This window comes from Semicossyphus pulcher, unplaced genomic scaffold (genome assembly GCF_022749685.1).
Source record: "Semicossyphus pulcher isolate SPU_LCO1_2020_fin unplaced genomic scaffold, fSemPul1.0.p SCAF_13, whole genome shotgun sequence".
Lineage (NCBI taxonomy): Eukaryota > Metazoa > Chordata > Actinopteri > Labriformes > Labridae > Semicossyphus > Semicossyphus pulcher.
Window position 1 is genome coordinate 30,781,624 of NW_027211637.1, and position 17,334 is coordinate 30,798,957.

The 17,334-nt window shown below is 45.7% G+C and overlaps 1 protein-coding gene across 3 annotated transcripts in view; it reads right to left on the minus strand.

The window, feature by feature from the left end:
- The window catches only part of LOC138589303 (neural cell adhesion molecule L1.1-like), a 54,871-nt gene that overhangs the window by 25,872 nt on the left and 11,665 nt on the right, over positions 1-17,334 (minus strand). For 2 of the 3 annotated variants that reach the window (XM_069659527.1, XM_069659526.1), the window contains exons 2-5: positions 6,909-7,285; positions 3,977-3,991; positions 2,299-2,401; positions 1,401-1,570 (exon numbers count right to left, since the gene is read on the minus strand). In XM_069659527.1, coding sequence (XP_069515628.1) covers positions 1,401-1,570; positions 2,299-2,401; positions 3,977-3,991; positions 6,909-7,053 — 433 coding nt within the window. In that variant the 5' untranslated portion in view covers positions 7,054-7,285. The remainder of the gene's footprint in view (positions 1-1,400; positions 1,571-2,298; positions 2,402-3,976; positions 3,992-6,908; positions 7,286-17,334) is intronic. The other variant, XM_069659528.1, reaches the window with a different exon arrangement.

A 17,334-nucleotide genomic window follows, 5' to 3' on the forward strand; every position in this document is an offset into this window, starting at 1 on the left:
TTCTTGTTGTTTCCACTGACAGGCTCAGATTGTTATTCTAAGTGTGTGACAACATGTAAGAAAGGATCCCTTCAGAAATCACTGTTTTTGTGAATGGAGTCTGGTGTGTGTGCAGAGAGCGATGTAACGTCTGTGTGTGGTTAAAACAATCATCTTCCTCTGTAACACAAAGGTCTATCTCTGCAGGGATCCTTTCTGTCATGTTGTCACACACTTAGAATAACAATCTGAGCCTGTCAGTGGAAACAACAAGAACTTTTAGTGGACGACCTTTGACCCATCAAGGATTATGTTGCAGCCGTTACAGCCTGTTTCACTGCTGCAGGATGAACACATCTACCAGAGCATTTACAAAACTTTCTGTACTGAGGAGTAATTAAGACCCCACAATATGCCCAGATATAAAACAACAGAATTTCCCTTTAATGCCACCTTTAACCCTCTGCTCTTAAACACATCAGCACTGACTTGTACCTGCCTGTTGCATGTACAGTATTTTGTGTTCAGGGAGCAGTAAATGATGCAGTACGATGCTGCAGTGAGCCTGCAGTGAGTCAGTGCACCTTTTTTGCTTCACAGTTTGTTTTGTTTCAGCTGAGGTTGTTACCATCGAGCTTACTTTACAGTTTTTGTGCTTTCTCCGTAAATAGGTTGAGTTGACGCTGCAGAGCAGAGGAGGTGGTACGGATAATACGTGTAGAGGTTAAACTACAGGCCAGGATTATCCCCACAAGTACTTCAATCCATAAGACCACATGGTACATTTGTTCTTACCCTCCTCCAACAGCAACGGGAGTGTCTCCTTAATTAAGAAAATATAATCTGTTGGATAAAAGTAGTGCTTTTTAAATGTTGCCCTTCTATATTCAGCTGTATATAATATTCTCTTCTCTCCCCAGCGTGTGTGTGTGTGTGTATCAGAGGCTGCACACACTCAGGTGAAACCTCCCAGCATCACCTCATCCTCCACAACCCCATGAACCCTCCAGGCAAAGTGACGTCACAGCTCTGTCTCCAGGAAATGGTTGCCAGGGTAACAAGAGATGAGAGAGCAGAACAGGTGGCCCCGGTCAACCTCACTGAGTCATTGAAGTGTGTGTGTGTGTGTGTGTGTGTGTGTGTGTGTGTGTGTGTGTGTGTGTGTGTGTGTGTGTGGGAGGAGTAGAGATAAACAGAGAGGGAAGTGAGGGGGATTTGTGTCTTACTGTACATCCTTCATAACATCTCATTCATGGGATTATATGAGTCAGCATGTGTGTGAACATTAAATGTGCTGGTGTACAGCATCCTGTGTGTATTTGTGGTACGGGTTTAACCAACCTTCTCTCGAGGACACGTTTCAGAGTCGGCGAATCAGGGACAAAAAAGCTGATTTGGTCAACAGTCTTGGTGCGACTCACCCTCCACGATGACCCGCACAGACTGCGTCATGGCCGTCCCCAGCGTGTTGGAAGCGTAGCAGCGGTAGTCGCCTTGGTAGGTATCGAGGGAGTCCTCCTCTTCGGCTCGCAGCGTCCCGGATCCTTGATGCTCTGACCTGAACGTCTCCCCGTCCTTCACCCAGCGGAAACTAGAGAAAGGAGAAGAAGTTCATCAGGTCAACAACAATCCAAGAACAACTCGATGGTGTGATATCTTATCTAACTCAAACAGAAGAAATCAGATACTTTTGTATTTGCACTTTTTCCTACTTTGTGCTGCAGCTGCTGCACAACATTTTGCATTGGGATAAAAAGTTTGACCTTTTCTTAAAACTATGATTCAAAATATTCGTACAATGGCTGCCCGCCGTACGGTCAAACAAACCGTTCTTAGTTATAGAAAAGAAAAAACTTGGAGCCCGTGCTTTGTCTGTTATCTGAGCGCGTTATAGACATATCAGTCGTGTTAATGAAGAAGCCTTCCGCTTTACTGGTTGACAAAATAAACATACAATATCACTCGCTTTAATCTTTAAGATCAAAAGAGAGAGAGAAACAAAGAGTGAGGTCAGAGAGGAGAAGAGAGAGCAGGCAGGGTGACAGGGAGGGTCAGAGAAGACAAAGAGAAACGGAAAAACAAAGAGATGATTCTGTTATTGTTGTGATGTTATTACAAGAACATTTATCGCCATGCCAACAGAGCGGCCGGAGGGAGGAAGTGGACAAACAGCCAGACACATGCATATGTCTTGTTCATTATATTTGTCCACACACACATGCACACACACACACACACACACACACACACACACACACACACACACACACGCACACACACAGTGGGTAAATAACACACAGGTCTGGCTGCTGTACGTACGTGGGCGTCGGGTCACCGGAGGCCTCACAGGGCAGATAGATGTCCTCCAGAGAAAAGGCTGTGAACGACTGCGGCATCTCCAACATCATGGGAGGCTGAGACACTGCACACACACACACGCGCACGCGCACACACACACACACACACACACACACACACACACACACACACACACACACACACACACACACACACGCAGAAATACTTTACATACAGCTGAATGTGCAGTAATTACCCCTGAGTACAGGCAAGCAAATGCAGGAGTACAAATATTTTGTTGTGCCACACAGCTCAGTAAGAGGAGCTTCGTTTCCCTTCATCAAACAGTTTCTGGGCTCATTATGAAGTTGTTAGAGGAGCTAAATTATTCATATCAAATCTTCATATTTAACGATTACAGTCAAACTTGCACAGAAAATAAAAGCATATAATGGACTGCGACCACATCCTGCTCTTAGTGCCCGGCTGAGTGACTTCATAACAAACAAGCATAAAAAAGACTCAGTGAGAAACCACAGTGAGCGTGCAGTCTGCAGCATCACGCAGCCTTTCTGTAGGAAACGCAGTTCTTCCCTTTCTTACCAAGACTATCTCTCTTTGATATAATATGAAGCAGACAGACGCCAGTTAGCTTAGCTTGACCCCATGACCCCCTCAAAAACAGAACTTTCAGGTTATACACTCCAGATTAAACAAATGAGAGGAAATATTAATTAGCAGCTTAAGAGGTGCCCGAAGACAGGTTTTACTTTACTTTAGCATGAGTCAGCAATCAAGCTAGCTGTTTCCCCCAGTCTTTATGCCAAGCTAAGCTAACCGCCTTCTGGCTTTAGCTGCAGGTGTGCTGTGCAGACCATAGATTGTATAAAGACATGGGCATAGAAAGTGTGATGGGTTCCTATTGGTTTGTGAATTCTCCGTTCGAAGTCTCGTGTTTGGCGTTTTGGCCGTCACCATCTTTGGAACCAGAAGTGACCATATTTGGACATTGCAATGTCTCAGTACCTAAAGGCTGCCGTGTTAGCAACTGGCAACTTAGGGTATCTTTATCTGTGATTTTACTCTAAATAGGAGCATCAGTGACTAAATGAACATCATGCTGTGTTGAAGAAGACTTGAAACTAGAGATTGAGACCATAAAGTCATTAGGAACATGTTTACTGAGGGAATAAATCAGGAGAGAAGTCTGGGCAATAATCCAAACTTCTTTTTGGAACCAGTGGAGTCGCCCCCTGCTGGCCATTAGAAATAATGCATGTTTAAGGCACTTCGGCATTGGCCTAATTTAGAAACAAGAGGCTCTGTCCACTTCTTATATTCAGTCAGTGGTACAGACAGACTCTGCAAGATAGCAAATAAGCTAATTCACCAAAATATGTCAAACAATTCCCTTGATTCCCAGTTTTTCCTGCCAAAGATTTCATGCATGAATTTAGCTTAAATAAATCTTTGTCCTCTTCAGTGTCCAAAACTTCCTATTAGACACATCAAATCTCAGAAAGGCGCTCGGTGTGGCTGCAGGGACGGACGATGGAGGACAAACAGAACAGCAGCAACAATAAGACAGATCGGCCTCCTTCATCTACATGGCCGGTTTGTGGCAACAAAGTGTCACTGATGTAAGCGGTATAGAGCAATCACACACGTCTTCACTGTCACAACAAGGAGAGTCACTTACTGTTATGCACTTTATCTGTGTGTCCACAGGAAAGCAAGGAGAGGAGAGCAGAAAGAAACACTTAGACAGGAGCAGAGGATTAAAACAGTGCAGAGAGAAATAAGACCAAGTATTCAGAGCATGTTTCACTGGATTATAAATAATAGAGATATTAAAACGGCTCGTCTCGGTTTTCCCGCTCAGACACGATGGCGTCCCGGATCAATTTACATCCTTCCCCTCTGTGCCTCCTTCTCCACCCTCCATCTTTCTTACACTCATGTCTTCACCTTCCCTGTCCTCCTTCATCTATCTCTTTCTCCTCACCCCCCCCCCCCACTCCCCCCCATTCAGTCTCAGTTTCCATCCCTCTCTTCCTCGCTCGGCCACGCCCTATAAGGTCCTTGCCTGAAGGTCAAGCTGGACCCGACTCCTCCTCTCCTCCTCTCTTCCTCTCCTCTGGGACCATCAGTGGCTCAGCTTGCTGACCTTTGAACTTAACCTCTGGGTCAGAGGTCATCCTAAACCTTATTGTGTGGATAAGTGTATTTGCTTTAGTGCTTAATGCATTTAAATGTTAAGTTTGTCTTTGTTCAGTCTTTTTCAAACAAAGATAAAGCTGCTAAATGAACAGGAGGAAAGAAGAGGAGAGAGAAGGGAAGAAGAAGAAACTCCAGAATCACTTCCTGTCATTTCACCTCACGCTGACACCTTCCTGAAACCATAAACAGAATTTGCAGCCACATATTATCTTGGTTTGATAATGCATGCAGACCTTTTCCAACGTGATGCTGAGGTTGGACACATGAAAAACAATGAGCGGGGCCCTTTATGATGGCTACATTGCTCCTGTTTTCTGTGTTAAACTTGATGTTGCTTAAAGAGAAATTTAAATCCTGCAACATATCCTCGCACAAAGGTTGAAAGTTAAGCACTATTTTTTCGTGTCTTTGTGCCTTTTAGAGTCCAGGCACTGTCAGGCACTGTTTAGCGTCTGTTTTGAGCTTCCCCTTAGTGTCTGTTTTTAGGTAAACTAGCGTCTGTTTTAGGGTCTGTTCCTGTATGTCCTCTAGTGTCTGTTTTAATGTGCCCTGTGGCTGCATCCTTTGAAGGACATATTTCGAAGCCGACTGCGTCACAGCGGCGCGTTGAAGGCTGTCCCATGTCGACAGCTCCTTCAGATGCGGCCGACAAATGCGTCCTCCTTTTCCCGGGCCACGAAGGATCCATCGGGTGCAGATTCATTGCACACCAACTCAAACGAGATGGCAGACTCTCAAATGGCCGAGGAATACACATGAAACGTTTTTGGTTTCAACTCAATCCAATAGCTGCGATACAAATGTTACAAAGAGAGGGGCCTTGAAACTTCAGAACTGCGATATGAGGCACATGTTTCTTTCCACCTAATTGCAGAGAACATGAAGCCTCCCCTGTAGTGGAGTCGACATCATGTCTACTCTTATTGTAGTGGCCCACTGGCAGACGCAGAAATAACATTACAGGGCTTTTTAAAAAGTACACATTCACTGGGCAATATAAGAAAAGTACATAAACTTAGGTTATGTACAAAATGCCATATTTATTTGTAATTAACATTTTCAAATAAAACTGTAAAATCAAACTTAGACCGGCTTGGATGACGCTCTCCCTGAGACAATCCTGACAGCAGCCACAACGTGGGCAAATTTTACCTGCTGCACAGGACAAACACATTAAATTAAATCAACCTGCTGTCTGTTTCGGAAACTTAAAAAAACACTGCCGCAGACATCTCGCACCCTTCGGTGTGGTGCAGGCAGTGCACACGAACATTCGCACCAGGTTTATGTCGTAGCGTTAAGTCAAACTTTTTCTGACCATCATCGAACATTCAGGCAGAATTAAAGTGTCGCTTTACTGCCGGAAAATATCGGCAGAAAAATGACACATCTGTTGATGCTGATGTGTCACTTTCAAGCCATAATCTGCAGATACCGATAACGTGCATCCATATTTAAAATAATGGGTTAAGTCATGTGACGTTTATTATGTTAGCTAGTTAGCCCGCTAGCTACCTTTTGCTAGGTGACTGGAGCGGCGCTATGTGAGGCAAGGTTAAAGGCGGGAACAGCTGTAGACCAGACCGTCTCATTTCAGTTCAGCCTTAGCGTCTGTGCAGACTTCACAGACCGCGTCTTTGAAGGATGCAGCGCCTGAACTCAGACACTGAGGTTTTAAGGTTCCTGATAATGTTTCTGTATATCATTGTCTGTTTCAAGATTGATCATCTTTTTGATGCACCGAGTAACTTCTGCTTCAAGATACTAGATCACTACAAGATAGTATCTGATTTTAGGTGACCCCATCATCTGTGTCATGGTATCCTTTGGGGACTGAATGCACCTTTAACTGCTGCTTAAACATCTTTTATCATCTTTTAAAGGGACGGTTCATCATCTCTTTTGAGGTACCATGTGAATTCCTCTTTTATGATCATGCACTCGTGTTCTCATTCAAGGTTATCTGATTTTAGGTTACTTGTTTTTTTACATGGCGAGGACTTTGTGCACCTGATCTACCATCTGAGCTCAACCAGCTGTTTCCTTTGGCTCCTATACGTACCTTTAAATGATGTTTAAAGAGAGCCTTTAGCATCTATTTAACGTAGCATTTAGCTTCAGTTTTACGGTCTGTTTGAGGCACCTTCAGCTTGTTTCAAGTGTCTAATTTAACGCACCCTTTAAAGCCTGTTTTAAGGCACATTTTGGTTACCATTTGAAGGTACCCTTTTACAGGTATCGTTTAGTGTCAACAGTTTAGTTTCCCCGTGCATATGGCTGCACATAACTCGAGTGTTATTTGTTATAGAGCTTTACTGTGTGAGTTGGAGAACAGTCTGAACACTGAATATGGAAACACACACATCTTGCTTTGTAACAGTGAGAGATGTTTACAGTGGAGAAGTACTCACAGCCTTCGGGGATCTGGATGGCTCCCTGAGCGAACGGAGGCGTGGAGGGGGGGAAGGAGAGCGGGAGGAGGAGGAGGAGAATCATGGGGAGGGCGGGGCAGCTCGGCCCCCTATAGCCCGTCCACCGACGCTGTGACACACACATCTCTCAATGTCCCATGAAAAGTGACGCAAGACACCCACACACTCATCAACACATAAAACAACCCTCCCACCCTATGCACCCAAGCAGACACACACTCCAGGGACCTCCCAGACCCTCTGGAGAGCGCAGACGAGCAAACAGCAGCGCTTTAAGTGTGTGTGTGTTGTTGCTTTCACAGTCCAAAGCGAGGCTCTGTATGAGGCTCTCCGTCGGGCCACAATCCCTGCTCCGGCTGGAGAGAGGAGAGAATAAGAAGGAGGAAGGAGGGGAGATGGTTGACCCGAGAACAAAGGAGGCATAAGAGGGGAGGAGGGGGGAGGACGGGGCGGGGGGGCACAGGACAAGGAGAGAAAGCAGAGACATCATTAATTTCATCAAACATAAATCATCCAGGAATAAGACAAATATTAATCTGCTCTGAATTAATATTGACCTACAAATTAAAAATGCACAATTAACTCCCGGGCTGATGTTTGATGTCTGCATTAATGCTTATATTTAAAAGAAGTCTCCCTAAAATTTAACACAATGGACGCCTCTGTGTGTGTGTGTGTGTGTGTGTGTGTGTGTAAAGACGGAGGGATGAGGTCATCCTGATAAAGACAGAAGATCAGATCAAAGCAGCAGGAAACATCTTCTCTGCTAATGACATTACAAAGAGAGGGAGAGTGTGTGTGTGTGTTTCTGCCGTATCGACTGCTTTCTCATTCATCCAAACATCTCCTCCTTTGTCCCTGGCTGCTGACTGAACACTGACCCGTGACAGCAGGAGTGTCGAGGGGGGGTGACGGCAGACACAGATGGATCAGGCCTTCCCCCCCTTTTGTCCCTTTATGTCTCCGCCTCGACACGCAGGCCAAAACCTCCGTGCTCCAACTTTGGACATTTTCTTGTTTTCAGTTGAAGTGAGGGATTACACGCTCCTCCGTGGGACGTATTAAAGCTCCTGAAATCCTCTCAAAACCCTCTCTGCACTTTTTAAAAACTTGCAGTCAGTCTAAAAATAACTGACAGGCGCTTCAAAGCTGGAAATCAGGCTGCAGCTCCGTTTATGGGCAGAACGATCCGAGGAGACCCCTCTGATGAATAAACGAACCGAAGACACAGCTTGTTGTCTTCCTTGGAGAAGAACCTGAGCTCCTGGAAGTTGTGTTTATTTACTCAGATTTCCTTTGTCAGCCACATTTAACAGGGAAAATTTTTTATGATGCTCCCTTGCAACGTTTTTTTTCTAGAGAAGGAAGTGCTAATGGCTAACTAATGCTAGTCAAAGGAAAGCACAAGGTAGCCCTTAGGCTCAGCTTTGAGCATCTGTTTTGACGTCTTCTTTATCGTCTGTATCAAGGCACCCTTTTGCAGATGTTTCCCCATCATCACCTTGTCAGGTACCTTTCTGCAGCTGTTTTAAAGGCCCTGACACACCAGGGCGTCAGCCAGCCATCGGCCAAAGTCTGTGGCCCCTAAGTTTGCATTGTGTCCTGAAGCTTTGGTACTAGTCGTCCCTTGTCTGCAGCTTTTTCGGCCAATCAGAGCACGTCATTGAGAGACAGCACCTTTTCATGCATTCCTGACAATTTCCAGAAAATATGAAGACAGTCTGCCTCTAAAATCTTCCAAAAAGTAAAAAGTACGCTGTGGCTCCCAAAACTGGCGAACAATCGGCCATCGGCTTGTCTTGTAAACGATCCTTCTTCTTCAACCTCAGATGTTTTTAATCGTCCTGTTATCTGTTCTGGTTTCACACCGGGCACATGATATAAACGTCATCACCCCGCCCACTCGCTCGCTATGACCTGCTGCGTTCACACACCGGCTCACCCCGACTTCAAGCGGACATTTTACTCGGAGGCTGGCAGGAAAAAGTCTGCGTAAAGTCGGGGTGAAGAATTGGGCGGTTTGCTTTCACACCTGGACAATGTTGGAAAATATTCAGCATGCTTGAAAGGGACTAACTAATGGGGCATGTGAAGAAGAACGGAAGAGAGGAAAGCAGGCCGACAACTCGTCCTGTCTTTTTGCACAAGCAAAACTTACAGGGCTTCTAACGCCTGAGCCGTTAGCTCAGTGACATTTTGTAACACGACACAAACAATACATGACTTAAGTCTACAGCCATGCTAGTGGCTCTGAGAGGCCAACATGCTGAATATTAGAATGCAGTCATGCTAATGTTCAAAGTTTTTCAATGTTAAACATCTTAGCTTAGCGTGTTAGCATGCTAACATCACAGCTAAGGCAACTGTCATGAGAATGAACTGTCTCTTTTCTCAACATCTACAGACTTCTATGTTTCAATATAAAGACTTTATTTTCCATATTTATTATTTGTATTATTTTGTCAACAGATACTTTGTGCTGTAATGTTCTTAAGTCTCTTATTTAAACTTTTATTCATTTCTAACATTTCTAATGTCATCCACAGCATCGATGACGACGAAGGCTCAGGAAAATGATAACGAAATTCCTGCTGAGCTCAAACTGGTCGGACTGCAGAGACACCAGCAGCTCATACTGGAGTCCTCGAAACATGAACAGACAACAAGGGCAGAGGAGGTGACAGGAGGTGTCATAACTTATCAATCTGTGAGCGGAACCGGCCGCAGTCCTCTGCCAGAGCTCAACGAAGAGAGACACACACACACACACACACACACACACACACACGCACACACTCACACGCACACACACACTCACACTCAAGCAAAGGGTGAGGGGTAAGGAGTGACAGCTGGCTAATATAGACCCCCTCCTACATGTAATAATTACGCAACCTGTCCTCCAGCACACACACACACACACACACACACACACACACACACACACAAACACATCTGCCCTGCTTCATGGTCACTTAAACACATACGCGCACACACACACACACACACACGCACGCACACACACACCTGCCCCCCGGCCCTTGGGGCTGCTGTTACCTGCCAGGCTTATATAGGCAAGAAACATACATGACCCCCATTTCAACTCCTATTGTTGTCAGACCCTCACCCATCTAGTCTGCTGTTGTTGTCAGTTATGAGTCTCTCTCTCTCTCTCCGTTACACACACTCACACACACACACACACACAGACACACACACACAAACACGCACACACACACACACCTGCCCCCCGGCCCTTGGGGCTGCTGTTACCTGCCAGGCTTATTTACAAAATAAATGATCCAAACAGAACAGTGGGACAGAAGGAGTGTGTGTGTGTGTGTGTGTGTGTGTGTGTGTGTGTGTGTGTGTGTGTGTGTGTGTGTGTCTCTCTCTCTGTGTGTGTGTTGAGCATTAATGAGGGAACGGTAACGACCACAGTCGGGGTTCCTCACATGTAACGAGGGCAGACAGAAAATGTAGCAGACATGCAGAACATGAATGATGGGTGATGAAATATTTCCCAGCATGCTCCAGTTCTAGGAATAATACACACCGTGCACATGCACCGACAGTTAGTACTGTGATTCTGGTTATTCACGCTGACTTCCTCTCATTTAAATATTCATGGACCTCCTACTGCGGCTGAGTTAAGGCGGGGGGGAGGGCCGGCGCTCATTAAGGCATTAAGTCTTAATCTACAGACTCGAGGAAGGAAGCGGCGGCGGAGGCGGAGGAGCGTCTCTTTTCACAGCCCGGGCGTGTTTGTGTGTTTTTATTCAGGCTGCATCTCAGAGACACTTGACCTCTGCTGACATGAGAAGCCTTCGATTCACGGTGCACAGTGACATTAAAGGCTTTACTTTCATCGCCTGGGACGCATTACGGCCTCTTAAATTAAATCAGACTGGGAGACATTAAATCAGAGAGCCGTTAGAGGAGACGAAGGAGATTTAGGATTTAAGAGACGAGTGATGTGCAGGAAGATCTTTGAAGGGCTGCGAGGTGGAACATCTCGCACAACCATGGGAGACTTTCATATATAACAACACTTCATACACATAAAGGTCCATGTTTGAACCCTTATTCATGTCCTATTTGTCCCATGTACAGACCACAGTGCTGTGTGTCTAAACACCAGGATAGAAGGTGCAGAGGTTTGGTTTCATACCTCATTGTTCTTAAAGGTGTAACACTTTTTTCCAGCCAACTTACAAACAAAGTTCTTTGTTTATATCGTGCTTGTAAATGCTAATTGACAAGGTGAGCATTACGGGTTACATATAGGCTAAGCATGAACAAATACACCTTTTGTTTGACAAGAAGTTACTCCAAGAGACGGAGATCTAAAGTAGGTTTTTGTGCATACTGATCTACACCGATCAGCCAGAACATTATGACCACTGACAGGTGATTATCTCGTTACAATGGCTCCTGTCAGTGGGTGGGATATGTCAGGCAGCAAGTGAACATTTTGCCAAAGTTGTGAGCCGGTGGAGGCAGTGTGATGCTTTGGCCAATGTTCTGCTGGGAAACCTCGGGTCCTGCCGTTCATGTGGATGTTACTTTGACATGTACCACCTACCTGAACATTGTTGCAGACCAAGTACACCCCTTCATAGAAACAGTATTCCCTAATGGCAGTGGCCTCTCTCAGCAGGATAATGCACTCTGCCACGCTGCAGACATGGTTCAGGAATGGTTTGAGGGACACAAAGACTCAATCCAATGGAGCATCTGTGGGATGTGCTGGACAAACAAGTCCGATCCATGGAGGCCCCGCCTCGCAACATACAGGACTTAAAGGATCCTCAGCACACCTTCAGAGGTCTAGAGGAGTCCATGCCTCGATGGTCAGGGCTGTGGGGGACCTACACAATGTTATGCAGGTGGTCATAATGTTATGGCTGATTGGTGTAGCTTTACATTATAAATAACAGACATGTTTGGACTCATTTAACCCTGAGAGATAAAAGGAGGCGACACTGAAACATGCAGTATGTCAATCTTTATACTCAATTCTAATAGAATATGCAAAAAAGTCAGGCGCGTCATTTAAGCGCGTCTGGACGTGGACAGTGTGATACATACTGTAAATCTCATAGACAGCACTTAAGAGCCGTTCAGACCCTGCAGGCGGCCTTTGTTCCGTTCTGTATCGCTTAACATTGAACATACTGTACCAATTTCCTCCCCCCGCCTCCCCCAGAGTCCCGAACCGTCCCACAGAACCTGAGGGGCTTTAGAGGGACGGGCAGGTGGACCAGCCAGTCCACCGGGAGGACGGAGGGGAGGGAGGGGAGGCAGGGCGGGTGCAGGTGGGATGGTCTATTGGGAGGCCTGAGGCAGGAGCCGGGATCAGGGGGGCGGGGATCACAGAGTGCAGGCGAAGCGGGGGAGGAGGGGGGAGAAGGGGGGGGTGCAGGTGGACGGACATTGCGCGGCAGAGCGAGAAATTAATTCATTGATAGATTCCGATCTGCAGGAAAGAATTGGGAAGTGTGGATGCAGAGATTAGGTAAAAGGCAAGGAGGAGAGGGAGAGGGGAGACCGAGGAGGATACTTCCCCCTCAGTGCACACACACAGACCCACACACACCCACACACACACACACACACACACACACACACACACAGACCCACACACAGACGCATCAAGACAAGGAAAGAAAGAGCTATTCCCAGTTTGTCACTCCCAGTTGGCAGCGTGACCTAAATTCACCTAAATTCATTATTCATTACATACCTCACATTTACTGCTGCACACACACACACACACACACACACACACACACACACACACACACACACACATGCTGACCATGCTGCAGCCTGGAGCAACGTATAGGTGATTTGATCTTTGTGTGTGTGTGTGTGTGTGTGTGTGTGTGTGTGTGTGACAGTCTGTAGATCACACTGCTGATGTCCTTCACATCCGGCCTCATGAATATGTAATAAAAATGTCATTTTAATAAAGCACCACTGAGTTAAACATGCCTGTGTGTGTATGTGTGTGTGTGTGTGTGTGTGAGTGTGTGTAACCTTTATATACTGTTAATTTGGAGACCCCGTGTGTTTGGAGGGAAACGTAACCTCATCAGGATTATGTTAATGTCAGACTAATGAGAAATGTTACAGGATGTTTCTGCGTCTGCTGGCAGCTAACAAACATTATTAAAGACCTTTGATTGTGTGACAGCCCTGCAGCTCTCGGTTGGTTATCATGTACGTGAAGACATGTTTAGTGCATTGATTTAAAACAAAGGCATCTTTACTTTAAAGCACAGAATGAAACGCTGCATTCAGGTGGGGTCAGATAATCAGAAATATCAATTTCTGACAGAAGAAGTGGCCATGAAAACTTCGTCAAGTCAGAACAACTTGGAAAATTAAAGAACATTTTGGAACCCAAATTCCGAGGTTGACAGACTTTCTGTCATGTAACACAGAAACATGTTGGACCAAAGTAAAAGTTGGCTTGATGCTCAAAATCTTTTTCGGCCGGTCTGGGCTCAGCCTCAGGGAGAGGGAGCTCAGACATCCGGAGGGAGCTCAGAACAGAGCTGCTACTCCTTTGTACTGAACAGAACCAGTTGGGGTGGTTCAGGCATCTGATTAGGATGCACCTCCCTGTGGAGGTTTTTCCGGGCTGGTCCAACTGGGAGGAGACCCCGGGGTAGACCCAGAGCTCACTGGAGGGATTATATATCCCACCCGGCCTTGGAACGCCCGGGATCCCCCAGGAGGAGCTGGGAAATGTTGCTCGGGAGAGGGACGCCTGGGCTAACTTGCTCAGGATTATGGATGGATGGATGGAATGGCTCTATTTGTCATTTTTAACACGGTGTAAGGTTGTAACCATCAGCTGTCTACAAAGAGTTACTTTTTGTTCTGAACAATAAAATATTATCTTATCGGGTCCATGATGTTTACATGATGACTTGAAGCTTGTGATCACAAGTCGGAAGAAAGACTTCCCAACTCGGGAGCTGGAACGCTCTGACGAACACGTGAGTGCAGGGTCATTTCCTCCACCAACGGTCTCTCAATCAAAACAGGAACAAAAGACATAGTTTGATGATGTCGTGAAGGAGAGTGGGATCTTGGGAGTTGTTGTCTTCACTGTCAAACAACTACTATTGCAGGTGTTATTAACATGACATTTATCATGATTTTGATTTATTTAGAACTGCCCGTGCCATTCACCTTTTTGTGACAGTGTTGGATACCCCATCCGTGTGCTCAGAGTGCACTGCAGTTTGCCTTTATTTTCACTATCAAATACTGAAACTGAAGGAAAATGTCCTATTTTCAGAAACTAATTTATGGCCTTCAGAAAAGGACTCGTGGTATCAATGAACTTTTGTTTGTACAGGCAGTAAAATCTGTTGTTGTCTGGATGCCCTCTGCAGCTGGATGTGTCATCGGCCAGATATGAGACGTGATTTCAACACTTTCAGTTCCGAGAAGCAGAATCCTTCTGGTAACTGACCCACTCACTTGTTTCCTGCTTTATGATGGCATGATATATACCCAGAACAAGTCGGCCCTGTGATGTCATCATCTCGCCCACAGCCTCGTGTCTGCCTTCAGCTCTCTTTGTGTCCGAGTCTAACAAGACTGGGAGTCCCGGTGGAAGAGAGGAGCTGAATAACTCAATAAAAACGAGGAGCTTTCAGTGTTTGAAACAAAGCACATCAACTGACAAGCCTCCAACCACCCGCTGCGGTCTGTCTCTTCCTCTCTGTTCGTCTCTATTCTGCCGTCGTTAACTACTTTTCTGCCATACTGTTTGAGTGTGCAGCTTCTTTCTCTGGCTCTGCACCAGTGTCATGTCTGTGAAAATGCTCTAGGCAAGGCTTAAACTAGAAGAGTCCTCGCCCTTATCAGCTTCAACCATAAAAGAAGAGCTGTAATAAAGAGAAGGGCATCCAACCCCCATTAATCGAGACACAGTAGATTTGCCTGCATAATGTCCCGGTGATGGCTATGATCACTGGCAGACTTTTATAACGCTGGCTGAAGAGACAGACATGTTGGATGGTCTTTCGTTTGGCCGACCACCACTCGGACTGAAATATCTCAACAACCATTGGATGGATCGCCATGAAATTTGGTACAGACATGCATGTTCTTATCCGGATGAATCAAACCAGCTTTGCCATCCTCAGGTAGACACTTTAATTTGTCCAGCTCTTTGTTTGGGTTTATTGGGCTTCCACGCAAAGAGCAAGCAAAATAGTCCATAATGTTATAGCTCAGGGGAAAAGAAAACATGACGTGCTTTGCCGTAAAACCCTTAATTCGGGTGCAACCAACTGCCTATAGGTTAATAATTTTGCATCCAACAGATGTCTGCTTTTTGGACTGTGCTTGTTTTTGTCTGACCGCGGGGGTCAGCCCTACACACGGGTCTGTATGTGACTGACTGACTGACTGACTGAGTGACGGTACTTTGACAGCCGTAGAGAGAGAGCTGCAACATCGCAATGGCGGATCATGGAGCATATTGGACCTCCACTGACGCGATTCTCTGTCTATACGGCTCTGGATACTTTGTTCAGGGACGGCGGGCTGCACGTCCGCTGCTCGTCCGCTGCTCGTCCGCTGCTCATCCGCTGCCCTCACTTATGTCAGCAGCACGCACCTGCTTTCAAACACGTTGTCATCGGCCTCATAAGGACAGTCCTTGTAACACATTGCCCACAAAAGCGCACTTTGACCTGATGCTGTCAGCCACATACTAGGTTCTGACCTAGTCTGGTTTAATGAAACCCAAAGCCCAAACAAGTCTATCAAAATTCCAGGTGATTAAACTGTAAAATATGCAATAAAAAATGTTAAAATCCGGGATTCAGAACAAAAGACCTCTGTGTTTAAGTTCAGCGTCACATCACGTTTAGTTTTCCTTACTGACGATGCCTAAACTCGCTCCACGTGTAAGCTAACAGGCTTAGCGACATAGCTCTTGTTTGATTAACTGCTCGCCATGGTACTCATTTGTTTCCCACTTTTTTCCCACTCTCACTCCTTCATTGAGCTGCCACATCGCTCCTAGTATATCTGTACAAATACTAAAGTTCGCCTGCTAGCTGAATGTTAGAGGTGTTGCAGAGCAGCTAGCATAGCCGTAGCCAGTTGCGCTACAAGTACAATCTGTCCTTCCATCACACGTGTGTGTTTGATGATCAAATAGCTTGCAGACTTTTCATGCGCTCTAGCTTTAGCCCGTCTCCTCACACCCAGCGAACAAAACACCAGGTGTAGTGATGACCAATGAAATGATGTTTGTTGCAGGCGTTAGCAGAGTTAGCTTTATCCTATTAGCATCCCATACAGCATAGCTTACAAGAAACGCTGAAATAAGCTGCAGCTAACCAATATTTTCATTCTTTAACTCATTAATGTCACAATAAAACATCTTGATTTGCCTGAAAACAAGAGGTATTCAATTTATGAGCAAAGCAAAGCAGCAAGTCATCACATGTAAGAAGCTGAAGCTCGTCAATATTTACTTTTTGTGCTTCAAATACGACAAAAAAACTCAACGTATGAAATGAATTGACGATGATTCCAGCTCCAGTGTAGAGAAATGTACATTTCTGTCTATTTGCCTTTCAGATTTGACGGGGGAGACTTTTCACCCCGCTGGTCCCACAGCTCAACCCAACGCCTTTCACATTCAAATCAGCTCTTATTGGCGTGACATTGTTTAGCCACCTCTGGATTACCCCCTCCTCCATCCACACACACACACACACACACACACACACACACACACACACACACACACACACACTTCTGCAGACACAAAGCCAGTATCATGTGTTTGTTTCTGATTTGCCTCTCTCCACACGACAAACGAAGCGACTGCGTAGGAGCGCATAAATCAGTCATTAGTGACGGTATGTTCCTGGATAAACAGCAGCGCGCTCGCTGGGTGGCTTCCCGGCCCGGCTGGGGTCTGTTACGCTTAGCTGAGGGGCGAGCGGCACCAGCTGTGAAAGGCCACAGTGCCACAGAGCGCTCAGGGCGGTATAAACACAACCCAAGGCCATACATCTATCACCGCCGTCACAGAAACACAGAAAGAAAGAGTCATACAGTAACTATTAATGAATTTACAGCAGAATGATAACATGAAACAGCTCCTTTACAGAAGGAAGCTGGTTTAAAATGATGTAATCCTCTTACTGGATTAATAATTGATTAATCTAATCAAATGATGTAAACACAGTCCGGATTAAAACATGAACATAATTAGAGATGAACTCAGATTAATGCTGTGAAGCCTCCATGCTTACAGGGTAAACTGTTCTTGCAGGAGGGACGGTTTCCTCAACTGTAATGTCAATCAATACACGACATGATCGTATATCACATGTCTGCGGCAGGCCCAGTTAAC